This window comes from Cyanistes caeruleus, chromosome 4 (assembly GCF_971803275.1).
Source record: "Cyanistes caeruleus chromosome 4, bCyaCae1.hap1.1, whole genome shotgun sequence".
Lineage (NCBI taxonomy): Eukaryota > Metazoa > Chordata > Aves > Passeriformes > Paridae > Cyanistes > Cyanistes caeruleus.
In genome coordinates, this window is record NC_141704.1 from 13,686,094 (window position 1) to 13,713,107 (window position 27,014).

Below are 27,014 nucleotides of genomic sequence, written 5' to 3' on the forward strand. Positions count from 1 at the left end.
TGCACTTTTTTCACTATCTCAGAACAACAGAACAGGGTCTTTCCTCTGAAGTGTTATGACTCAGCTCCCACACACAGTAATTTTTTAAAGGAGAAAAATGTATCATTTCTAATAACAAACCTCACAAAGGCACTGACCAAAAGGATGTCCCTGGCACATAACATAGCTGGGTTTTAGGATGTTTTGTCATCATTGCCTACATGAATTAAATGGCTCTTTTCTGTTTAGACAGTTGGATTTCTGTGTAGCACTAGATGGCAATATTCCCTCAGCTCCTACAATGGTCAGGGGAGCAATACACAGCAAAGGGACACATCCTGACCTTGTTTCCTTGTTATCACCCATGCAGCTGATATTATAACAGACAGGTTTTATGTGACTAAACTCAGTCTGGGCTGTAGGGCTTTTTAAAATCTCTGTGCGTTCATCCACCTACCTTTACAGCTTCACAGTTCTCTGTCAAAACATTTATTGGACACTAGGTTTACTGTGTGGGATCTTCTGTTTCATTAAGAGAGCTCTTATGGTCTCAGGCTGCTTCATGATGTTGCTGCTCAAATCCACAGACAAGAAATATAAACATCCAGAATATTGCACTGGTTTCCTGCTGCCTTTTGTGTATTAATGTGGTGGCAGATTCAGTCAAGTCATTACTCAGATATAATGTTGCCTCATGTCAATTATAAGTGGATTAGTTTTTCCACTCATGTTTGCTCTCATATAAAATCAGCATAATCTAAAGTCAGCAACTGTGAAAAAGTAATTCTGTGTCTGTACCTAGATGAATTTAACCCTATTCATGTGCAATATTTCTAAATGTTTTCTCTAGTTAAAGAGCCTATAGACAGCAAGGAACAGGGCCAGCAATGATTATTGCCTATCTCCTTTGTGTGATAAGGATTTTTTTGCCTTTGGACCACTCCAAAAGTGGAGTCCAGGTTTATTGAAATTATTGCTTTAAAAATTAAGCTTGTCATTGATTTTTGTGAGACCACGATCACAATAATTCACAAGATCATGATTTTCCAATAATTAAGTACTCTGAAACAAAGGTACAGAGTAAAACATCCCTGCTTATACCACACCCCTCTTCTGGTCCCCTGGAGAGCCACAGAGCCCAGCTGAAGATCTCAAAGTTCTTGAAACCATAAACAAACAAAATTTCACACTGTTAGGTGGTAGTGAATTATTCTCACTCCTCCTGTTCAAAGGGTGGAGTAACTTATGTGTAAAAACCCATCTATCTCTGAGTGAAACTCCACTACCTGAGCCCTCACCCTGTGCCCAGCCATGTCCTTTTCTGTTAGTTTCACAGTTTTCTGTGGGTTGTTTTTTCAAAATCAATAGAAAGTATTTTACATGTGCTAAAATGCAACGTTGCTTTTGCAAAAATAATCAAATGCCTCTTGCTGATAAAAAGGGAAGGCCCATTTAAGTAATTCTTGATATAATAAAATACTTGACTAAATGAAGTGCATCACACTGTGTACATAGAAACCTTAGAGTTTGTGTACCCATGTTTTCCCAGAGCATTCTTTCTTGTTGCACTTGGATCATTTGCTATTCACAGCCTGGTTTATATATTTACCAAACAGCTCAGGTGGCCAAGCAATTACAATAACAAATGTGTAATATGCAGTAAATGCTGTAACATGAGGTACAAAGTATTGCTGCATGGGTTCAGGCCCTCATCCAATAACCAGTAAATGCAGAAAGAAGACTTCATTTGCCTTAACACATTTTTCACTCTACTGGCACTAGAACTTAGTTTGGAAAACACGATTAAAAGTCAAGTGTTATATGTATCTGGTATGGACAAGTGACATGATTTCTTGCAGGCACCAAATGTTCTATGCCACAACACATTATTGATCTCAGATCACAAGACACAAAATACTTGCTGGTAACATCTACTTTTGCTTGGGTGAAAGAATATTAAAACTTGTTATCACTGACTTCTGTGTTTTGTTAAGGAAGAAGAAAATGTAATATTTTTAAGCATGATAAGTCATGATGTCTTACAGTTGTCATGACTGTTGTTGGGAGTAGGACTAAGACCTCTGGCTTTTCTGGAGTTTCTGTCTGGCTTTGCTGATGTCACTTGGTCTTTACATTGGGAACATTCAAGTACCTCTAGAGCTTTCTTGAATTCATGTCCTTGTAATCATCTGTCTGCCTCAGTTCACATTTATCTAGATGGAGCTGAGGGAATGGGAAGGACCAGAAAAGTCTCTGCTAACTTAATGCCTTTCATATTTCCAGTGGTCCTAAAATAAGTGCTCAAATTCTTTGTTGCAAAAGACAGACTATAAGGATTCCTTCTTCTCTGGCAAATGCTTTCATCTCTTGAGTGTATAACTGCTGGAATAATGGGAAGACTTGTTTTCAGCACAGACAACAGCATCATTTTCAGCCCTCTGTGTGTACTTACCCAGATTTTAGGCTGTTCTTTACTTAAACCTGGATCCCCAAATCAGAATTAGCATGATGGAATCTCTTCTTGTTAACAAGCACTTCAAGCTAATTGTCAATGGAGTGACTAAAGGGGGTTACATGTTTACAAGTCAATGCTGGAAAAATACCTGCCTGGGACTTTTTTCGTAATTGTATTTGTAAATGTATTACTGACCTAGCCAGTATGGGATTGCAATAGGTATGATTAATGTAGAATGGGTAGTACTCTATGACTTTTATTTGTTCTTGTTACTAAGAAATGGTACAAAGGAAGCTGAGAAATGGAAGGAAATGGTGCATAAGTTTCTCGTGTAGGATGCTAAGGTACCATTTTAATATTTTAGGAAAGGCTACCAAGGCAGGGGTTGGAAAAGCTGTAGTGTTTAAAGAGAAAGGAAATGAAAATAAAACCTAACAGTCTCAGTAATATAATTCATGAAACAACAGTAATAAAAATCATAAATTGAGGCTGGATCAGTTGTATGAAAATTCTCCTTAGGCTGCCTAATTTTTGGTGAGTAATTACCACAGTGATAGCAAAATATCTGCTTTCCAGCCAGAGAAGAGAGACACTTCTCTGGCTGAAGTAACCATTAATGGAAAAATTATGTCTTGAGCCTCTGATGTGTTTGAAAAGTAAGAGAACATTTCCTTGATGCTGACAGACTGGAAGTCGATTGAGAATTAAATGTGTAGAAAACAATTGAACATCTTGAACCTGCACATTTTGTTATGCAAGTGGACTACTCTGAAGCTGGCCTCTATTGAAATCCCTCATTTTCCTGAGCACAGGCAATTGGAAGCTTGAACATCAAGTCCTGATCTTTCCCACCTCATAACCCTCACTTCTCATGTTCTTTCTCTCTCCCAACTTAAGAGCAGTGCATCCCATCTGTTGATCTTTTCTTTGGAACCAGGATTCTTTCATCTCTTGAAAGACATTTTGTCTTCCTCATATTCCCCACTTTACCAGATTATCCAGAAGACTTTTTTTCAGAAGTGCATTTTTTTTTTCTCTAAAGCATCCAAATTACATTGCAAGTCATCATGAAAGCCAAAGAATTAAAAAAAAAAACCTTTTTTTTGAGCTTTCCTCCATTTTGCCTGAAAACTCCCTGGTTGTATTCTTGCTAATGTTGCATTGACCTCTCTTCATCTATTTGCATTATATTCCCAGAAAGCTCATTCCTGACCTCCTGGCAGTGTAAGTGCTGCTGTTGCTAGACTTGGCAGTGAATTTCTGCCTTGCTCACCTTTTCCTAATTCACCTGTTCCTAACCAGCTCGTATGTTTTTTCCTACTTGATTTTCAACCTCTTTGGGGCTCTCTTTTAATTCTGGCTCCCCTTTCACTTCATGCCTCACAGCCTGTCAGGTTGAATCAGAGAGCCATAGAAATCTACTCGGAGGAATATAATAAATGAGAGATCTAAGGAAAGTAATGATACATGCTGGAAGTGACTCAAGACAGAAGAAAGACCCAGAGTCCTTTCTACTCACCCTTACTCCACCCATATGAGCTGCTCTCCACACTCCCCTTCCTGTGTGCTATGCTTGGCTCTCCCCTCATCTCCATGGTCACCTTTACAGTCTCCTCACAACATGCTTGAACTATGAGGCTTAGCAGGAACTATTTGAAAGCCCTGGAGACATATTTAGAGGGAAAGCAGAAATTAACTACTCCATGGGTATTCGCTTAGTACCTGAAACAATCACTCATTGCATTTCCATGTGGAGCTGGGGACAGGATAGCATTTCAAGCACATGTACCTTTCCCATACATGTCTCCTGTATCTCTCTACAGTGTCTATATCATAAATAATGTCTGGTTTATGTTTATGGACTTTGAATCCTTGCTGAAAGTAGATCTGTATACATTGTCAGAAGGAGGATCAAAACAAAGAAGCTGAGAACTATGTTTACAGGAAGAAAAAATACCTCAAGCCACACCAAAATAAAATCCTCCTCCTCCCCACCAAACCCCAGCCTAAGAAGAAAAGAAAGAAAATAAAGGATAAAATTGTGACCTTTGAGTTCTGGAGAAGGCTTAGCTATCCAGAGCATAGGATGGAATCAGTCCTAACACTCAAAATAAATACTAAACCAATTTAGAAATGTATCTGAAAGACTTTGAAACTTATCCCAGATGTTTCTATAGTTTTTTCAAGACTTGAAGAAATTGGCTTATAGTGGGATAGATTACACATTACAGCCAAAAGGAGGGAATACCAGTGTTCTGGTATTCAGTAGAAGATCACTGTACAAGACGTCACCTTGTACAAGCCTGATTCATGCTTGTGTACACAGACCTCATCTCTGTGAGGTGTCCAGCCAGATCAAAAGTTTCTTTGTGAGCTCAGGAAATGCTATGAAGCGATGAGCAAAGACCTGGTAAGTAAAGGGGCAGGTTAGAATTTTTTGACAATATAAATATATTCACATTATTACCAGCATATCTAGGTCATTTGAGAGTGAGATTTTCCACACACTTTTTTTACTAACATGAAGTCTAGGCACACATTTCCTGGGACAAAGGAAGATCAGCCTCCTTGGTACTACAGGTTTTGTTCCCAGATGATACAGTGTGGCCACATCCACTTTAAACCATTACAAGATCCTAGAAGCACTTTAGAATAGATGCAGATTAGCCATCAAATGAGTACTTCTCATGATTTCTCAAATCAGTATCTGATAGGGATGGTTCTGTTCCAGCCAGTAGGCTTTACTGACACATCCTTTCCAGGTCCATTGTGTCAGCAGAATTCTCCAGGCCACGTAGGTACCATAGCCTAAGGTGTGAATACAGCAAATATAGGTAATGCCTGCTCCAGTGTTAAACTGGCTGTTCATGTTCAGCATGTTCAATTAACGTGCTCATACTACACAAAACACAGAAGCAAGGGACAGAACTTCCTGAGCAACTGTGAGCTTTCAGTGGGACAACCAGAAAGAGTCATGCAGAAACATCTAGAGATGCCAGCTTAGATCACAAATCACTCAGGTTTCTCCACAGCTGTGTTAAGTATGAATCTCAAAATTCTTCCTCTTAGCAGAGATGCTAAGTTTGTGCAGAGGTGTTGAGAATCAACTAGATGAAACCCTGAGCAACCTGATTTAATTAAGTCTGCTTTGAGCTGGATATTTGGCTAGGTGACCTCCAGAGGTCCCTTCCAGGCTAAATTATTCTATTAATCAATTCTAATGCATCTATATTTCATTCAGGTCCAGTATTAGTGTCACTGCTCTCCTATTCTCAAAGAAATAACACTACGACTGTCCTCAGTAAAAAAAACCAAAACAAAACAAAAAAAACCAAACCAAATTTGGTTGTATTGTGGGCTAGCAAGTGAAGTGTTTAATCTAAGGGAGCCAGTGTGCTTCTTTGGGGGTCCATGCTGTTCCTGAGACAGAAAAGCTGCATCATTTACAAACTTCCTCATGTGCACATGCCCCACCTCCAAGTATGTAGTATTTGTTGTCTGAGTGATTCTTTAGTAGTCAGAAAAATAAGAAAACTTCAGGTTCTAGGTTTGGGTAAAAAAAACATGAGTATTTGATTCTGGTGTGTGAAGAGAGCACCTCATTGACAGAGTAGTGAAAGCGGCATGGTATTTCCAGATTTAAACAATAGTAGATTCTCTTCATAATGCTTCATTGAATAAGACTATTATAGTGGAAGGACAATTAATGACTGTTTTCCCAAGTACAGACCAGGGCTGTGAATGAAGTGTCAGCAAGGAGCAGTTCCTTGACAAGCAAACAAGCTGACGGTGTTTGGGAGCTCCCTTAGAGACACGGGTCCTTTGTTTCATTTCTCACTGCTCAACATGAAAAAGAGGAAGAATTTATGAGGAGCTGATTTAAACTGCAGAAAACATACTGTGATCTTCCTTCAGTTTGCATCCTGGTAACATGAAGGACAGGGTCATAAAGACAACAAGGAGCACGATCCTTTTCCTAATTTTGCTGGGAGTAGTATCTGGTAAGAAAATGATTTCATCATGCTGCTAAAATTAGAACACTGTTGGCTGTTATACTTTCTCTAGGGAATTTTATAATACATATTTAGGGATCAGACACAGATGGGAAAAATCAAGTAACAATTATTTTCCTACTGAAATAGATTGGGCTTTGTGGTTACAGCAGTATAATGAAGAGAATATGACTCTTTGCTAAAACACTTTGTTGGATGAGGCACTTCATTTCAATAGCCACTGCTCAGTGTGACAGCACTGGAGTGGGAAAGGAGGTCAGCTCTCCCAGAAACAATAACTAGTAGTTATACTCCAGTATCTTCCTTTCAAATTTTGATAACATTTCTCTTTGATAAAGTAAAACAAGCAACCAAACAGGACCAAACAGAAATAAATGTATGGACTATATTAGTGATGCAAAATCACTAATTTTGATCAGTGTAAATACATGGGAAATTTGCCAATATGCGTATTCGTATATTAGCAACTTAGTAGATATTCAAACTGTCTGAAGTCTGTGTGGCACATGAAGCACTGCTGTTGCTGTAAGCTACTTCCTCAGGTAGGGTCATTTTGCTCTCAAGGAACTGTAAGATTTCTGCAATCCCTCCGAAACCTGACAGTATTCAGTGGTTTTCCTGATGTTCCCAAGACTGTGATTAGGACACTGCCTGTGACTTTCAGGTTTCTTTGAAAAATAGCATTTTTCTAACCTGCATGGTGGTGGATAGAGAAAATCTTGAAGGTGTTACTCAAACGCACTCTAAAGATTGGCACATCACAGATAAATAAGTCTTAAATATACATAAACTTTTCCAAACTAATATCATTGCTTTGTCTTGGACTCATCATTTGTCAATGATTGTCATTGATAATTCTGATAAATAATGTGTTAAATTGCTTCAGAAATATTTTGTTCTGCAAAGTAAAGAGGTAAGCAAGGATTTGTGAATATGGAAGGAGGGGTTTTGTAAAATTGGTTGGAAAAAGAAGAAGCCATTTAGATGAAGAACCTAAGATTTCAGTTAAAAATAAAGAACAAGAAGTAAGAACTTTTGATTTAGAAAGACAAATTCTGAATAAACAGCCAATGAAATCTTTGGAGATAATACAAAAATAGCAACTCCTTTCTACATTTCTAAATACTAGTAAATTAATTCATTGTTTTTATAGATGGTTTCCATTAATGAACTGTGGCTTGATGAGTGAGCTGAATTCATCAAGTACTGTCCACAGGAGATTACATTCAAAGTTCAGCTCCACTTATGGAAATGTATCTCCAGAAGCCCTTCTCAGCTCAGCCTCATTTGCATGGGTGATTTTTGTTGATGATATTTTCCAGAATCTCTAATAACAGTAATAAAAACTTAGTCCTTCACTGTTATCTTGCTCCTGCTGATATAAATCAGTAACAGCTCAGCTAAACTCAGTCCTACTAGGGTGTCAGATTGACCTGTTCAGATTAACTCTTTCAGGCAGTTCCCACCTCACAGTCTCCCACATCCCAGCCTGCACCTGTAGAATTTCTCCAATGCCATATTTTCCATAAATGCTGGAGTAATCCCAGCTGGATCAGTGACCCATGAACCTGCTGTATCTGCGGTGTGGGAGCATGAGAATCTCCATGTAGCTGTGGAGGGGCCCTTAGGCTGCAGCTCAAGTGGTCTCAGACTAGTTCCTGCAGCAACTTTTCACCTTGAAGCTCTGCAGCAAAAAAACCCCCAAAAAACTTAATGGGGCTTTTGCTACAGTAATTACTGTAATTACAGTAATTACTAAGCCTGTCCAGACCCTTGAGTGGGCAGTATCTGTCTCCTTCTTGGCACAGTATGTAGGAAATTCGGCTGAACACAGCCAGCTTTCTTGGAGAGTGTTTTGGACAAGCCAGTGAAGCATCCCCAAGCAAGAGTCAGCCCTGCCATACTCTGGTGCTGAGGTACATTGCTGGTTCAGGGATGTGAGATTAATGAAGTCCTGTTTCAGGGCACCAAAAGCAGTCCTGGTTTATGTTTTCTGACATTCTTCATAAGATGAAGCACAACAGGCTTTTGTCAAAAATACCAAAATCTAGAAGCTAAATGACAGGGGCAGCAAAAAGTTTGGTTTGGGGAGACCAGAGGTCCGGACAAACAAGGAGCTTGCACAGATCTGTTGGCTGCCTCCCCAGTATGTACAGCTTCCATGCAGTTTTGAACCATAGTGTGCTTTTGTGGGCCTGCAAGTTCTGCAAAGACTTCTCCAGGTTGCTCTTCCTTGCTCAAAGCAGGAGACATGACAGAACCACCTCTGAAACTGTTACTAACACTACTCAAGAGCCAGGCTTGCACACAGCTGCCATAAGAAAGAATAGAAGAGGGAAAATGGAGGGAACAGGTGGTGCAGATAGTATAGTCCACAAAAAAAGATTATTTCTTTAGTATCTGAGTCTGTTTCTCAAGGTACTTTTTGATGTAACAGTGAATAGAGACACTAATTAGTACAGGGGGGAAAATCAAAAAATAGAAAAAAATTTGGCTTCTTTGCTTAGGTATAAAAACATATATGAAGGCAAATGGTGCAGTAAAATAATTCTTTAACAGTAACCACTCTAGATGACAACATTGTAGGACTGAATAAAAGAAAAAATGGATTCTTTAGCCATTAACACTGGATTTACTATGATGCAATGCCCCCATTCATAGGTAAAAAGAGAGTCAGGGCATTTTGTGTTCCTTAATGGCAGCTTTTGACAAAAGCTGTGTACTTATTAGCTCAAGATTCCCAGAAGTAATTTTACATTCATTTTCATCTTGCAGGAAGAAGAACCCAGTTGCTTAAGGGCTTACCTGCAACAAGCACTGTTGAAGAAAACTCAGCAGCTGGTGTTTCAGTCTATGACTTTAATGTGACTGTTTCTCCATTGGCTGCTGAAGGTGTTGCAATTCTTCCTACCATAGTAAATTCAAATCCACTCACAGAAGCTTTTGACATTGAATCAAAAGGAGGTCTTGAATTCAGGGTGAGTTTAACTTGAGTAATTTTCAGTTGTAGGCTGATGTTTCCTGGATTACTGAGCACTGACAGTGCACATTGTCACATCTTTTAATCAGAAAAGAATTTTAAATGCAGACTGTGATAATATTCAAAAATTCTGTAATAGATATGACAGATGAATAGCAATAGTAATTATGATTTTTAATTGCCTCTAGGAAAAATCACTCATCACAATAATTCCATTAATTCTGTGATAGAAAAATTATGATTTTTAGAAAGTAAGAGGTGAAGAAGAACATGGAGGATCTGCTTCTGTTTTGAGGTTTTATCCATAGTTTTTCAGCTTAATATGTATGAAGTGAAATGAAACGAAAGTGCCTTAGTTAAACCACTGTTTGACCACTCTCACCAGGAATTAAAATAAATTTGTCTCACTTCCAAAATAAATGACGCTGAATCAGATCAAAATAATTTTTAATTCTGAAGAAAGGCTGTGACACATGAGGAAGTTATCTTGAGGTAAGAAGTTATCACCCTTCCACACATCTGTGACCTGCCTATATCCATTGCACACTCTTGTCCTATGGCAAATGCAGAGCAATTTCCATTACTTCAGGCTGATTTTTATTGTTGAATAAATTAGCAACTATTAGCTCACGTTTGTCACAGGCAATGAGTGTTCAGATTCCTGATAACTTGTCATCCCATTGCAACTTGCTTGTTGAATCTGAGCCTGAACAGTGAAGAGTGGCTTTAATAGATACAGATAGAAATGGTGCAGAGTCTTAAAAAGGTGATTTGAATATCCTTTTCTGGGTGTTTGGGTTTTCACAGAACTGATACAACAGCTCTTCTCTTGTTCTCTCTGCTGGTGCTTTTGGGAGAAAATTTGGGAAAAGTAAGGCTGCAGGCCTAGGTGGTATTGGCTCATGGATTTGATGTGCCTGCAGGGAGCTGCTGTGGCTCCCATGCTCCAGCCTAGAAGCAGAGTACAAAGGTCACTTGTGCCAGCTCTGATGGCTCTTTACTTCTCCCCAGCCAGGTCAGTGAAGTGATTAAAAAAACCTCTCAAAAGACCCTTCTTTCACCTGTGAAGCATAGGGTGGGACTGCACAAATACCTGGACTGTGTCAGCTGAAGATATAGAATTGTAGAATTATAGAATATGCTGAGTTGGAGGGGTTCCTTCAGGATTATCTAGTCCAGCTCCTGGTTCTATATAGGACATCCCAAGAATCACCCCGTGTGCCTGAGAGCATTGTCCAATCGCTTCTTTAACTCTGCCAGGCTTGGTGCTGTGACCACCTCCCTGGAGAGCCTGTTCCAGGGTCCAGCCACTTTCTGGGTGAAAAACATTTGCCTGAAATCCAGCCTAAACCTCCCTGAACTCTGCTTCATGCTCTTTCCTCAACTCCTGGGTAACAATCAGAAGGAAATGGATACATCCCTTAAACTGGCTTTGCTGACAGAGAATCCATAATGTAGGACTCCCTTCCTAAGCTTTATTTTGGCATTTTGAATTAAAGTGACCCCTTCTGCTGCAAAATAGTCCTTTTTTATACCTGTTTGCTCCTGTCCCATGCCATCGTTATATTATGACACACAAGAATTTATATTGCTGCTTGTTGAGTGGGACTGAGAAGTTAATCTGCAGGAAAAATAATAGACAGAAAGTCCTTCTTGGAATTTTTCATGGCAAGGATGATGGAGAAATTCTTGTTCTAGCACAGTGCAGGGTGACACAAGGATGAAAATGGATGGCCAAAGAAGCTGAAGAGACTGCTGCTTCCAAAGTGCCAGTTTGTATCCATTTCATACCGCAGCCACATTACCAGAATGGCCTGTGAACCTTTCTATGTTTTGCTTGAACTGTTGCTTTTTCCAACGTTTCCTGAATAACTCAGAGGACTAGAACAAAGAGTTTGAGCCAGTGAATATCAGTCATGAAAAAAACATAAAGAAAGCTACATACAAATTCTGCAAATTAGCTGATGAGTTCTAATTACAACTCAAAGCAAGGATAAATACTTGGATGTTCTTAGTTAATTTATTTGTTGAGGATTGCTACTTTTAATTACTTATGCTATGTTGTAGCAGATCTGTACTTTTTTTCATAAAAGAGATGTGATCCAAAACCAGACACCTCAGCTCTATCTACTGTCATTAAATCTTTGCTAAGATATAGAAAAGGCACTCATTTAATGAATGAATTATGAGATTAGCTAAGTACCTGCTAGGACAGGCTCTTCAGTATTTATGAAGCACATTTAGTCCTGTTGCAACAGCAGAAAACAATATCATGTTTCTTGATATATTTTGAGACTTCTGAGAAAGTAAGAGTTTCTGAGATCTCAGTCCTGCCCATTCCTCCTCACCTTACTCCTGTTTGAAGGTTCTCAAGAGCAGAAGATGTGTGGAATGCATGAAAACCTGTTTTTGCCTGAAACTACCTGGGTGCTCTTAGTGGTGCTCTCTGAATATATTGGTGGTGGAGCAGAGAGCAGTGAAATTCTCATGTGGAATGAGTGATAGACAGTTCAGGGGTGACTCTAGATCCCCTTTATGAAGCCTGCAGCTGCTCAAGTGTGTGCAGTCCTGCTTTTATCAGTAAGCTTTGCTGCTACCTGAAGGAAAGGAGAATACCTGCTCACAGCCTATGCCAGTGGCATGCTGTTCCCAAAAAATTTCAAAAGAAACCTAGAAAGAGATCATTTAGATTCACATCTTCACTTCCAAGACCTGCATAAAGGAGGGTGGAAGATGTGTATTTAGACACATTTAGTCCAGCTGTAGTTACAGCACCAATGAAAATATTTGGCTGTGAACTGGAGGGATAATCTCCAGAACACATAACTTCTAGTTAGAACTGGACAGTTTAAAATGTTGAATTCATTGTATGTGTTTACAGTATTTAGATCTCCATCAAACATTAATTTTGAACATCAAGCTTTCCATGGTTGTGACAAGCTTTTTACAATGTAAATGTAAAAAAAAATGTAAATTTTTCGTCTGTGTTAGCATCACTTTTATGGGAAACTCATATCTGTACAGTACAGGAGGAAAGGAGAGCATCCAGGACACAGTTATTTTCTCCTGCAAGAAAAAAATGAGGTTCCAGACAGCAGCTCTATTATGTACCAGAAGGCACAAAACATTTGTGCTTCTGTTCACTCTCCTCCAACTCTTTGTTAATTGTCTCTGTTTTGACTTCTGTCTTCTAACTGTGCTGTGCTTTTGTGTTTGTCCTCTAGCCCACAACATCTCATCTAAACCCAAGGATTTATCTCTTTGTTATCCTTCTGCATGCTCTTCAGTCTCCTCTATTCTGTAGTATTGTGAATATACTGACATGCTACTTGTCACACACACTCATGAATCCCAGCTCTTCTACTTCTCCAGTTCCACAGCACCCTGCTACTGGGTTCAAGTTTCACACATTTTTAGCCACATGAAAAACTTAATGGTCACCTTTTCCTTTCTTGTCCAAGAAAGGAAAGATCTTGTTTTATTATTGGTTTCAGCAGTGAAGATTGAGGCACACAACTTTCAGTATCCTCCTGTTGCTCTGCACTCATCCTAAATCCAGAATGATTGCATTTTACATTTTTTCATAGGATGTCAATCTCATGCTAGTACATATTTTGTGTTGAGGCAGTATGCAGAGCTGAAAGCCTTTGAAATAAAATCCCCTAAACAAAATAAAGCAAATGTTTGCCTTATCAGTCTTGGAAAACTCAAGGCCTAGGATATTTTTTCAATTAGTTCGGGATTTTCCCCAAACAATTCTGGTGCCTCTCTCAGACAATGAAGCTCCCTTCTGTGGTTTTCCCGCAAGTCTTCTCCCAGATACAGGCTACACAAGGAAGGTTCTAGTAACTTCTAGACTATGTGGCCTTCTGCCTTCACTCTCTTTATTTCAAGTAAAAGATCTTCCTCCTCATGTTCCTAATTCACAGAAAAAGTGAAGCTGCCCCTATGTCTTGCAAGGATTCCTCTGAATTCTCAGTCGATCACACCTTGAGCACTCCTGGAGCATGGTGTAGAAAGGAAAACACTTGGCACAGAGACATACCTGTAGGCCTGAACTTGAAGATAAAGCATTAAAAACTCACATAAAATCTGTGAGGCAGGGCAGCTCCTTCCAGGCTATCTCCTCCTCAAACTGCTCCTCACACAAAAGATCTTTGAGTTACTCCAGAAGCCAGACATTTTGATCTCTTCACTCTGTTTCTGTCACATTTTCGCCACTGATGCAAAATGTGCCAACAAGTAAAAGATTATCTAGAACACTCACTCTTTACTGATTGAAAGTGTCCCTTGATTTGTGTTCACTCCCTTGGACTATAAGTTTCATCTCTTGCATCATGTGCTAATAATAATCTTTTATTTTCAGGTTATTACCACTGGAAACCCTGTCCTAGATTATGAAACAATGCCAAAGAGCTTTGATTTGCAGATTTTTGTTGAAGATGCAACTGGAAGAACTGACCTTAACACATTGACTATTCACGTAACAGATAAAAATGAACATCCTGTATTTCGAGGAAATTTGGCAACTCAAAGTAAGATAATGGTAGAATTTGAAAAGAACAATACTTGAAAATATTACATCAACTTAAAAAAAATTGAGCTCATACAGTAACTAAAGTAGTCTAAAGTAAAGTAAATTCTAAAGTAGTCTAAGTGTTTTGCTTCAGGAAAACAAGGGAAGAATAGGACACTGTTTTTACCAGTGTTGTTTTACACAAAGAGTTGGTATGCTTCATCTCTGGAAATGCCCTTTCATTTTTCTTGAAATTTTGTTAAAAAATTATTTGCCCATTTTGAAGCAGCTGAAGAATTAAAGGAAAAAATTATACCAATAAATACATATGTTCTTTTTAATTAGAAAATTAAAGTTTTCTGGGTTTATAACTATTGAATATGGGTCCATATTTCTGCAGTTTGTTGAGAACTGGGCTGACAAGCAAGATAAATTTCAACAAGGGCATATTGTATGTGCAAGAATTTCTGTAGTAAAACAATAAAAATCTTGCTTTGCAGATGTTTTATATCTGCATATACCATCTGCACCTTCACACAAGAAATTAAGTTGAAAATCAGTCTTAAGAGTGAGACCTCAGAGATCATGATCTATAGTGATACAAATTGAAGGAGGCCCCTACATGGGGCGATTGATGTTAGCCAAGTTTACTTTTAGACCAGGGGCAAAGATGCAAAGGGGAGGAATGTGCAGTAGCCTTAGGAATGAGGCTGAAGAGCCTGGACTGCAGCTGTGGCCAGTGCAGGCTTTGCATGTTGTGCTGTACCTGATGCTACCATCAATAGAAAGGGTGGGAAATAAGTGTCCTACTCTCTAAGAGATCTTATCTTGCTTATTTACTGATGAAGAAGACCTACAAAAATGGTAACAGATACATCAGAATATAGTGATTTATTATGTGCTCACATGCAGACAGAACAATTCAGTTCATTCCATAAAGTACTGAGAGCCTGTTTGACAACTTGCTGTCATAGCAGCACTGTGTGGCCAAGCATACTTCAATAGTCAGTTTTAAAAAATCTGACAATACTAAACTGTAATCCCTTTGTGGCAGGTATTCAGAGCTGGCTGCTAACCCCCCAGGTTTGGACTGACCACACTGGGACAGTGAAACTTGGCTGCAGCCTGACTTTTGCAAGGGGACGGGTTCAGAGCAGCCTGCTCACATTCAGCCCTCCTCACTGATGCCTCCTGAGCACATTGGCATTGCTGATTCCATACAATACTTAGTTTGTAAAACAAATTAGTTTCCCCAGGGAAGAGGCTGTGTCATCTTCTCGGTATAGCTGGTGTCTTGCATATCATGGGTGCCACTGGAATCTAATAGTAATTAAATCTGACGCTTCAAGGGATCAACACAGCATGAAACACACTACGTGGGAACTTGTTACAAATAAAGGCATCAGCTTAACTCTCAGCTAGAGCTGCCATAAATTGGCGAGCACAGATGTCTGATCTGTCTAACTGTGTGGCTTTAGTTAACAGTACCAGCCACAATTAGACACTAATTGTGCATTTGCTGTTTATGAAAAAGCATCTCCCTCTCATTAAACTTTGTATTCATATTATTGTCCTCTGGGAACAACTCATTATGCTGTTCTGGGATTCCTACTGCTCTGATGAGGAGCAGCAGTCAGTAGGGGTCACAGTGGAAATTAATAGTCCAGAAAGAGCAGATTCAGCATACACAAAAGGGCATAAAGCAAATAATGTGATCTAAAGATCTGTTGTCCTGTTAATTGCTCTGCCCGAGGAGAGATAAGGCTGTTGCCAGTAGTCCAGTATGGGATAGACCAGCTGTGAGAATCCCTGGCATGGAGAGAAACATACCTTGCACTGAATTACCAGCCTCAGTAAATCAAACTTTTAAGTCTGTGCAGACCATCAGCTACTTATCTGCCTCACAGGTGTAAAGGAAAAGCGGAAATTAAGATGAAAGGCTCTGAGCTCTCCTGGCAGGACACAGGACAGGAGGGGGATGATGATGAGGACCTAGCACAGGATTGTGTTCTTCCCACCTGCATAGTAAAAACCCCACAAATGTAGCCCAAATCCATAATTTTCCCCATAATCTGTGAATTGCTCAATATAGGCCATAAGGAAAGGTCAGTCCTTCCCATGAATGGACAATTCATATTGTGAATTGTGGTTGTTGCCTGTTTACAGATATGTAATTGGTTTCTTTTTGTCTTTTGAGTATTTGTGATCTTTATGATGATTTTGGAATTACACTTGTGAAGTGAGAAGATGTAGCAGGTAGTAATACATCCTGACAGCTTCAGTGCATCAGTCTCTTTGCTGCTGTGTCCTTTATTTTTACCCAGATAACAGAGTACTCTTATGTCCGTGCAGCTGTGACCATCTACGTGTTGGAAGGGACACCTCCAGAACGCATTTTCCAAGTTGATGCAACTGATCCTGAAAATGCAAAACTCCAAGTAAGTTGTACTAAACAAAAAACTCCAGAGATTATGTAGTCTGATGTGTCTGAAATGTGAATTACCATCATCTTTCAACAACTTCCTTCCTTATCAGAAACACAGGAAAGGTTTGATCTGGAAAAAAATAAGCATTCTCAATACTAAACTAAGAAAAACCAGCCTTAATGTTTGAACAAAAATTATATTTTAAGTTAGCCTTCCAAAATTAAGGGATATTGAAGGCAGAATTTGATATAGTTAATCAGAGAGACAGTAAAAATTGTGAATTTAAAATTAAAAAAATAGCTCACAAAATGTTTCATATAGATGACAGTGACTAAAAGTAAATAAATTTTTTTACTTTCTGTATCACAATGTAAATTCTTTTAAATGAGACCATAAGGAAATCACTTACAAGGCAAATTAATATCAAGTTTTGGACAATCTCAGGACAAACTGTGACCTTCAGTAATGAAAATGTGTTGGCTGATCTGAAAATACTGTTGGTATTCAGAAAAACTTGTGAAAAATGTTAAGTTGGTAGTTGGGGAAAAGTAACTGCACTTAACTAAGAATTATATTGTATCTTTGCTTTATTTAGTTTGGCTTTATAAAGTGCAGTACATTCAAGAACTGAACCCAAAGATGCTACTTCAATGTTTAGTGTTATTCAAGAAAGCAATTAGCTTGAAGTCTGTCCTGAGTCTTTGCCCAGTCAAACTGAGCTGGTGAGGAGGGAAGCAGAGCTGTGGGAGTTTAGCTCTGCTTTGTGTTCAAAAGCAATGGCACTGAATTCCATGTGCCCTCTAACCTGACATATCTGAGGCATAAGAAGCTGCAAATAAATAAATGCTGTTACATCCTTGGACAGATCTGCTCAGTGGCTTTTGCAGGTTATTTGCATGGTGCAAATAACTTTCCCTTTTCTACAAGGAAAGGAATGAATGAATGGAGGCATGTTTCAAGACAAAAAGACTAAATTTTTGTTCTTTTCATTTCAGTATTCACTGCTCCCTGCAACAGTGCCATTCTCAATCAGGAGAAGTGGAGACATTTTTTCCACAAAAGAATTTGATTATGAGAAAGATCCACACTGGTGAGAATGTATTTTATTCCCATAGTTTAGATTATTCAGGGAAATGTTTTCTGACATACACAGAATAATTCCTGTTCTGTTTTTCTTATCTAACAGTTACTTTTTAAACATAACAGTGACAGATCCAGAAGGACTCAACTCAACTAAAACAGTGAATATAAATATAATTAATATCAATGATGAAAGACCTTACTTTACCACGTGAGTAAAAATTTTCCATTGCATTCAAAATGTAGGTGTAATCTCAGGTTTACTGCTTTGGCACCAGTAGGAGGGTTTAACATAAGGGCAAATAACTATGACAACAAAATACTACTGAAAAAAGCATTTTAATTTTGCTATGATTCCTATTCTTATACTGGAAAGCTTTGTCCTAATGTTCTTAATTTATTCTTATTTATGTTCTTAATAGTTTAAAGTTTTCTAGGCTCTGCCTTCACGCTAAGAACAGACAAACAAGCTTGTTTTACTTGCTAGCATTTACAGAGGTTAAAGCTATGCAAAGATCTGTGGACAAGTTCAGACAAGGAGATTAATTTCACCTGGTGTGAATACAATCATATAGAGTTTTCTCCTTATGTAGGTGTGCGTTTCATCATAATTGTGTTTATTCATGCAGAAATGTCTAGACATAAGAGGGTCTCCCTTTTGATCAGTCTTCCTCTTCCCAGACACACTTGTAAATAATAGGTGATCTTTGAAACTTTGTTGTCTCTTACTATGTCATAAGCAGGAAATTGTGTCATAACATACAAGTCAGGAATAGCTTTTGAAGGCTAATGGAGACAGGATATATTGAAAATGTGGAAAAATGTGGACAAATACGCCATGTGCTACAAGCAAGCTGAATTGCTGTGGAAAGCACAATGGACAGTTGTTTCTGAAGCAGGAGGAGCCTGATAAATTATCACAGTTGATCTGACTCTGTTGTTGATTTATCTTTGTTACTGTATGAGACACTGATGGGATTCAAGGCACTGCCATTGTGTCTCCTGATTGTGAGACTCTGCAAGTTCCCTGCTGAGAATATTTATGATGCCATCTCTGCAAAAGTGAGGACAGGATAGCACCTGGGGCCATGCCAGGAGGTTCCAGCCACTTGTTTGGAACAATCTTCTGGGTGTTGTCTTGAACCAGAGCAGTGGGTGGCTCCTGGGCTGAGGCAAATGATCTGGACCTTGATGGATAAAGGGGTGAAGAATCTGAAGAAACAAAAGAATTAAATGTTAGAAATAGGCATAAATTGTTGTTGTTGTTTTTGCTACCTACTTAATACTTGAACCTCATGTCTGCAATAACAAGAACTCTAGTAGCTGATTCCATGTTACTGTACTTCTGCAAGGAGGAGGAATCCTGCTCCCAGCGCCAATGTCTGCACATTGTGTTCTAGATGATTGTTGCCTCCTATTTTGCCATTTCTGTGTATTTATCCTTGTGTCTGGAATGCTAAAAGAGCTCTTTTAAATATCTACTTGTTTGAATTAGTGAAAGCTGCAGTGGCTTGAGAATCTGTAACACCTAAGTTCTAAGACTCATATGGCACAGAGTCTAGTATTTGTTTGAATCTTGTCCTTTTTTAGATTGACACTACTGATCAAAAAGAGCAGCTCAGTTTGTAAAGAATTTTAGATTAAATTGTACTTCATAATCTATCCTTAATATGCACATATATGGCCTGTCCCCTGCTATAATGTGAGCTGCATGCTGGGGCTAAGTACTTCCTGACACTAATAATTAGTTCTGGAGTAAGAGCTGGGGAAACTTGAGGAGTTAACAAACCTCCTTTATTTTACCCCAATCATAGATGTCAAGAACTGAGTTTCAAAGGGTCTTCTTAATTGTTCCCATAATATATGCAAGCACATCTGGTTTTGGTGTTCACAACACTATGTTGGCATTCAGCCTTTTGAAACTGTTCCTGTTAAAATCAGTGGAAAACTTGTGGAGTCAGGAAAACAAAGGAGAAGAAAACAAACATATACTTCCTTTGCAGTTATATTGCAGTGACTAAAAGGTCTGCTTGAACCATCCTGTAAAAAGCCACTGGCAGGTGGCAGACAGATGACAACAGGACACATCCCAGACATAGCTGTGTAGGAAGTGACCCCAACTCCTCCCCAGCTGTTTCTTTGTGCTATGGGGGTGTGCTCAGTAATATCCCACTTCTTCCCAAAATATCTAGTGGGGATGGGATAACGACCATGTTGCAGAAGGGTTGGTAGGACTATGAGGGTGGAACTGTGATGAGTTTGCTGTTCACAGAGAGGTTGTAGTTGGGGTTCCAGTGGTCCTAGGGAATTTCCTACTTTGGGCCGAATACAGTTAGAGGGGTGGGAGTGAGTGGGATCTGTTTCTTTCTGCAAGACTCTGGAAGCAACAGGAGAAAAAGGAAGGAAGGGCTTCAGTGCCAAGGATGAGATCAAAACTTTGTAAATAACTGACACAACAGGCTTCAAAAACTCCTTGCTTTCTTCTGTCTGTAAGTTAGGTGTTTTTACTGGGAAAACCCTATGTGATTTCTCGCCTGTATACTTGCCTCTTTTCATATGAACTGGCAGAACAGTTGAAGAAAGTGTGTCTTCATAACCATTTTAAAATTGCAAGTGGAGCTCTTGACGCGTGGGATGTTCTGTTTTGTCTCTGCAATTCTCTGCTCCAATTGCTAAGTGCCCCATGAAGTGTGTCTTCAGAGAACAACAAATAACTCGTGTTTTCCTGTACTGGAAACTACAGACTAGTCAATTACCTAAGTGGTAGCTTAGAATGTTTTAAAAGTGCAGAAAGTATTTAGTCTTGGAACACACTTCTAATGTTTTTTTTTAACTCCTGAGGACCTTCAACTCCCTTTGAGTTCCAGAATCAGGAGATGTGTGTGTGTCCATGTGTGAGTAATAGAAATCAGGCTTCTGAAATTCCTTGCACCATTTTTGTGTCCTTGGCCTATGCTTATTTTTACGTGTGGTTCAAGTTCTGAAATTGTCCACCTGAGTACCCATGTGAACATCGAACTGCAACCACTGTAAGCAATCCTGCACAATTGCTTGCACAATGCAATTTATTGTGACCTATAAAACACAATAATTGGAAAATTTGGGAGCACTGGCACACCAAACAGCAGCAGTAGAGAACCATTTTTCCAATGTAAAATGCATCAGAGAGACAGATACTGCTGGAGTTTGAGGGATGTTCTTCTGTTAGGCACCCAGAAGAGTGCTCCTTCCTGCCTTCACCTATTGCAGCAACAATTCATTTTTTTCTGTAATACTGTTGCCCCCAAGAGTGCTCCAGCATTCATCCCAAAAGATGATTAACTACATTACTTATTGTAATTTTTGGTTTTCTCTCACAAAATGAAGGAATTAAAGCAAATCTCTTTATGACCTGGTGGCTCTGTACAGAGATGGATGGCTTGATGTAACCACCCCCTCTTCAACTTCCATGGTTCTGTGAAAGTTAAATTGCTTTTACTGTGGAAAACTTGCAGAGGAAGAGCTCTTTACTTGTGTGGCTGTGTCATGCTTTATGAACATGTGCCAGTTCAGTTACTGCTACACGTCCAGCTGGCAGAACCAATGACTGGGATATTTATCCAGACATGCAAATAGCCATCACTGAGCCCAGCAAGGCCATGGCTCTGCTGAACAGTTGGCTTCTCAGCTATGTCTGTAATCAGCTGCCCTTACAAACAAGATGCATGCTTTGCTGAATTTTATCTTCTAGAAAACAAAGAATCTACAGAATTCCAGAGGAGCAAAGCCTGGGCACCATTGTTGCCAATGTAACAGCTAAAGATCCTGATGATGAAGATTCTCCCAGCAGACTTTTCTACAGCATCCAGTCATCTGACAGACATTTTTCCATAAACCCAGGTCAGACAAACAAAAATGTGACTTCTGACATCTGAAAAATAACAAAAAAAAAAGAGACTGTCTACTTTGGAGAAATTAATTTTGCCTTAGTTTTAAATAGTTTTTATTTTGTGGCTCCTTATAGCAATAAGGAATGTGCTCAGTCCCTTATTAAGGTCAAATTCTTTGGTCAGCTGACCAAGACTTGGTAAGGTGTCTTGAAGAAAGTAGACCAAAGGTGACTTCTTGACAAATATTGACTTGTTTCTGGAGGGTCATGGCTCCTTGGGTGGAAGTAAGATTGCTGAATTATTTTCAATCTTTGAGGACTGCAGTGACCTTTCTGGGTCTCTTGAAACAGCTGCAGGTAGTTAGACCGTGATGTCCTCCCTCCTGTCTAAAATCCTCTCTAACACTGAGGTGCACAGCAATTCTATACCGCAAGTTCATTTTTCTATTCATGACCCTCCTCGGTCAAGACCATCCAAAAAGAGTCTTTTTTCTCATGGTGACCCTATCTTCTTCATGCGCTCTGGGGTCTGTACATTTTTTCCCCAGGATTTTTTCCTCCAGGGCTGGCATTCAGTGACAGCTTTGCCCCTTGTCTGCTACTGCTTTAGAACTGTTTATCACAGTTGTAAGAAGTGCCACACAGCACAGTGCTGTGGGGGATAAGGATGATCCTTAAAACTTTGGATTCCCTATACCCTTTGGCCTTGCATTGCCACCTTCCTCCTCAATTGCATTCCAAAATGCAGAGGATGTATTCACTGTTCTTTTAACTCCTTTGTGCTCTGGGAATAGTACTGTGCCATAATACTTTTGATAGAGGCAAACAGAAGTGAAAAAACAGTATTAAGTGAGTGGCTGACCAGAGCACTTGGCACTGTCTGTCACAGCTCTGTTGATGTGTGAGTAGATTTGGAGGTGCTGAAGGATGCTTGAATGATAACAGTGGAAAGTGTAGCTGTTTTACTAGCTGGGGAGCAAGGGCAGCACAGGCATTAGCAGTTCATTGTCCTTGATACTCTGTGAATGCGCTCATTTCTGGCTTGCACTAGAAGCTTGAGAGTAAGAGAAACCTAAATGTTTTACAAACCTGCTGCTGAGGCCTCCTAAGGTGTATTTTTCAGCAATGGTATCTAGCCATTTATCTTACCCAGAATGGTCAGAGCCATTTTGTATCACTTTAAAAAAAATAACTAAACCAGCCACAATTTCCACAGAACAGAAGACTTTTTGTTCTGCTACTTGTCTGTGGAGCTGGCCTACCCTCTTGCACATGCACCATGACAGTTTGTTGCTTTCTTCCATGGTGAATATCTGATTTCTGGCTGCTCTCTGACAGCAACTGGAGTGTTGCAGGTGACCGGGAGAGTTGACCGGGACGCGCTTCCCCTGCGGCTCCATCCTAACATCTCACTGATAGTCCGGGTGGAGGATGGCCCCAGCAGTGGCCGTGCCAGTGAAATGGAGATCACAATCATTATTGATGATGTCAATGACAACGCACCAGAATGCAATCCTTCTGCCTTCAGGTATGGAGTCTCTTCCTTGCCTTGGTGCTGCCTTTCTGCCCCAGACCAGTGAGCAGATTAGGGTACATCCCCAGACCTGCAGCTGGAGTGGACGTTTGTCATTAGCCTGCCCATTGTACAAGGCTGTTGTCCATCACAAGACCTGGGTCAGATTCTGGGTTGCTTTCTCCATTGTTGCATATTTAGATCTAGGACTTCACTTAAAAAATAAATCAGTGTTTTGGCCTGTGATATATGAAGAGTGCAAAAGGAGAAATATAAGTTGCTCTGACAGGAAATGTGTTTGTTTTATACAGGAAAGAAGCAAATGAAAATACAACTCCTGGGACATTTCTTGTTGATCTTAGAAATTACTGTAAAGATATTGATGTTGATCCATCAAACAACCAATTTAGTTTCACTGGATTATCTGGTTTTGGAAGCAATAACTTTGCTCTGGAGTCCACTGTGTCTGGAAGACTTGTGGTCAGTCATTTGTGGCTTTATGTTAGATTACTCCATTAGAGAAGTCAATATATGAAATATTACAAGGGATTTTTCTAATTCATTGTACAAGAAAAAAAAATACTGTAATCCATTTCACAGTAGGTATTATGTGGAGAATGACTGTTTTGACTAGTTGTGAACTAGGTACCCCTAGATAGGATGCTTTCTAAGGATTCCACAGAATTTAGTGAACAGAGACTGTTTTCTTCAGTTTTAAATAAATGTGCTAGATATGATTGAAAAAAAATATTCTTTTTTAGGGAGTGTGAAGCACCAACTTTGATATAGATAAACAGAGAAATTTGATGCCATTTCATATCCATTTACTCATGACAGACTGTGGAAGATCCTTGCTATTCAGCATGAAGGATATAAATACTTGAGAAATCTCATACTCAGTAACTCAGTAAATGGTCAGAATCATAAAACCACTCTGAGTGGCAAAATTTCACAAAAGTGTGGTAGGATTTTCACTTCTGTGATCCCACATGTCAAAATATGGATTCTTTATGCTGATAGCTGCTGGCAAACTTGCATTGGCCAGAACCCCACCAGTTCCTGGACATGTGCAATGGTGGGGTTTTTTTTGCTTTAAAAAGAACCAGGGGCAACTACAGAAAAAGGGAAACGACAAAAAATAGGCATTTTGTCTAGCAGACAAGACTGCTACAGGAGCAGTAAAATGATTTTGTATGGTTTACTTTAATTTTGGAACGGAGGTTTCCTTGTCAATAAGAACTGCCCTTAGCTGCCTCATCTGCCAACATAAAAATCATTTTCCTTGCTGCACAGGATATGATTGCTGTCAAGCCTTTGATTGTTGTGTATGTACAATGTAACAAATTATACAAAGTAAGCTGTTCCTCCAGGAATCTCCCTGAAGAGACAACCAGCACTGGATGCCTGTGTGTTGGTCCTGCTGCCCCAAAGTTTATGAGGGTTCCACAGAAAGATAGAGAGCTCAGAAAATTAGAATTTAAATCTGTGCAAGCCACCATTTAGTAACAACTTGGTTCCTGGACAAACACTCATGGCTGGACCTGATACCTTCTTTTTCAATGTCTGCAGGCATGAGCTCAAGTAATAGCTCAAGCTATTACTATTAACAATGGCAATTCCTTGTTGAGCCAAGAAAGGATAGTGTAAATAGCCAGCTCATTACACAAGCTTTGAATTGACTAGGTAAAAGGTCAAGACCTTATCATCCAAATGATTAAAATTTCTGCTCTTAAGGGGAAGAAATTTTGCTGGCAGAAGTGTGAGCATGTAGAAAAAGCCTGGAATTCAATCCTGGAATTGACTGTTTGCCTATGTTATTCCTATAGAACTGTTCTATATACCCAAGGGGCAAATCACACTTATAAAACGATGAAAAGAGTAATTGTCATCATACGTACTCTGACTTCATGTATGGAGGTATAATTATGATTATGTTCCTTTCTATTTAGATCAATGGAACTATTGATTTAGAAAACCCAGCTAATCCAGGCATTGAAGTTTATACATTGACTGTCAGGGTGCAAGATATTGCCCATCCTACCTACTCAAGCAAGTATCCCTTTTACATTTCTTTTGATAGTTTTCTGTGCTGTAACAGCATGGAGAGAAGAATACCATATGTATTTTGAATATATGCATGAGAAAATTTCACAGCCATACTTAACTATGATTTAATCTTCTGTTATATTTCCAGATATCATCTACATTTACATCAGGATAAAGCCAGTGAATGAATTTTTTCCAGTCTTCCGTAATTTATCTTATGTATTTAGTGTTTCAGAAATTACTAAAGGTACAGTAAATAGAACCTAAATGATAGAAATAATGTTGCCATGTTGTTAAGTGCCTTTTCGCTCCAAATTAATTTTCATATATGTAGATGAGGCAAATGGCTCAAAGTTCCAGTTCAACTAGGGTCTCACCATACAACCACCTACTACCCTTAAATAGACTAAACTGGCAAAAACTCCAATTGTACAGATGGAAGCTGAGACACAGACAAATTCAGCAATTGCACAAGAAATCTGGGACAGTGCCAGGAACTGAACTCAGATGTCTTGTTTTACACTGTCTTTCTGCTCTTGCTAAATTAGCCTTTTGGAGGGACTGTGGTGCACAGAAACCTTTACAGACTGACACAGACGAGTGAGGACTCCCTTGGCCCAACCACAGAGCACTTCTGCTGAGGTTCTTTAGAGACTCCTGTGTTTTGGTATTTACTGCTAGCAACCCATGCACAGGGGAGCCATAGCACACCATAGGGAAATAGTGCTTATCCCACCATTGTTTTAATTTTTAGTTAAAACTAAACCAAATCTTTAGCTCAGTTTCATCTGCACCTTCTGTTACTTTAAATGTGAATGAAATATGGATTTTCTGTCTCTCAGTTGGATCTAGCATTGGAAGAGTGCATGCCACAGACAAGGACTGGCCACCCAGTGTCATCACTTACTCCATTGTAGCTGCAACTGGCACCAGGGATTACACAAATATCTTCTGGATCAGCCCAACGAAAGGAGATGTGAGGATTTTAGCTAGATTAGACTATGAAACAACTCAGAAACATATTTTCATAGTACAGGCCTCAGACCAAGAGAGCTCTACAACAGCATCAGTGAGTAAACCCACTCTACTACTTCACCTTTACCTATATCTTTCTCTCTTCTTCCTAGCAAGAATAATAAGACATTGGGCAAAGCACTTTGATCTGTAAAAGGCAGGTTCAACCCTGCTAGTAATATATTACTCAGATGAAAGAGGTGTTGTTCACTCAGTGTTGGTTTATTTCTCACAAAAAGGATAAAATAATATTTTAATGTTTTTAACTGTGATGTTTGTTTCTCAGACTTTTTTTTTCTTATCTTACCTGGACAGTGAAATTATTTTCTGCACCCTAAACAATTTAAGTTATTCTTTATGGCTATAGAGGTACTAGAAAACAGAAAAAGGACAGGATCATAAGGCCAGGTAACACAATCTAATTGTAGCCGTGCTTCGTAGCACATTTTTTCTGGAGTCTGTGTGGTGTCCCTTAGCCCTCAAACATACTTTTGAATTTTTTTGTGATTTTTTTCCCTGAAAAGTGTTCAAAGTAGTGTGAGAATTGTGTTGCAGCGTATCAGAGTTCTGTTTTCATGGAGTGGTAGAGAGAGGATGTGGATGGGAGGAGGGCTTGGGCAGCCTCTTGGTTTAGTGTCAGAGGGCCAGTAGCTGTGTCCACTTGGCCTGCTGGAGTTGTGCCTTGCCCTGACCATGATCTACTTTTTTTCCTGATGGTGTTATCTAGCAAGAGCCAAGACCATGCCAGGTACCAAGAAAACCTTTAACAGAAGGGTTGAGCTTAGGTTTTCTGCCCAGACCTACTTTATTCAGAAAAAAAGTATAGACGCTATATCCACAAAGGTATTTTATAGTAACTTCTTTCAAATCCCAGTGTCCTTCACAGACAGGCTCCTTTTGACTTCATATTTTGTCCCTCATGACTCCTTTATATTTGATTTTTACACATGTCTTGGGGGTAACACAGGTACTAGGCTCGCTTTTCATTCCAGCCAAGCACCACCCATAGAGTTGCTACCTAGGAGTCATTTAATCTCTTCATCATCTACAATGTTTCAAGGTGAAAATTAATGACAATTTAGCATCAGAAGCTTTTAACAATGTCAAGTTTATCTGTTGCCTGA

The 27,014-nt window shown here is 39.3% G+C and overlaps 1 protein-coding gene across 1 annotated transcript in view; it reads left to right on the forward strand.

The window, feature by feature from the left end:
* The window catches only part of CDHR3 (cadherin related family member 3), a 57,306-nt gene that overhangs the window by 16,886 nt on the left and 13,406 nt on the right, over positions 1-27,014 (forward strand). The window contains exons 2-12 of the mRNA XM_086885610.1: positions 9,223-9,425; positions 13,794-13,962; positions 16,296-16,381; positions 17,365-17,459; positions 17,556-17,660; positions 21,180-21,328; positions 22,656-22,845; positions 23,142-23,310; positions 24,780-24,879; positions 25,025-25,123; positions 25,719-25,945. Of these exons, the coding sequence (XP_086741736.1) occupies positions 9,223-9,425; positions 13,794-13,962; positions 16,296-16,381; positions 17,365-17,459; positions 17,556-17,660; positions 21,180-21,328; positions 22,656-22,845; positions 23,142-23,310; positions 24,780-24,879; positions 25,025-25,123; positions 25,719-25,945 (1,592 nt within the window). The remainder of the gene's footprint in view (positions 1-9,222; positions 9,426-13,793; positions 13,963-16,295; positions 16,382-17,364; positions 17,460-17,555; positions 17,661-21,179; positions 21,329-22,655; positions 22,846-23,141; positions 23,311-24,779; positions 24,880-25,024; positions 25,124-25,718; positions 25,946-27,014) is intronic.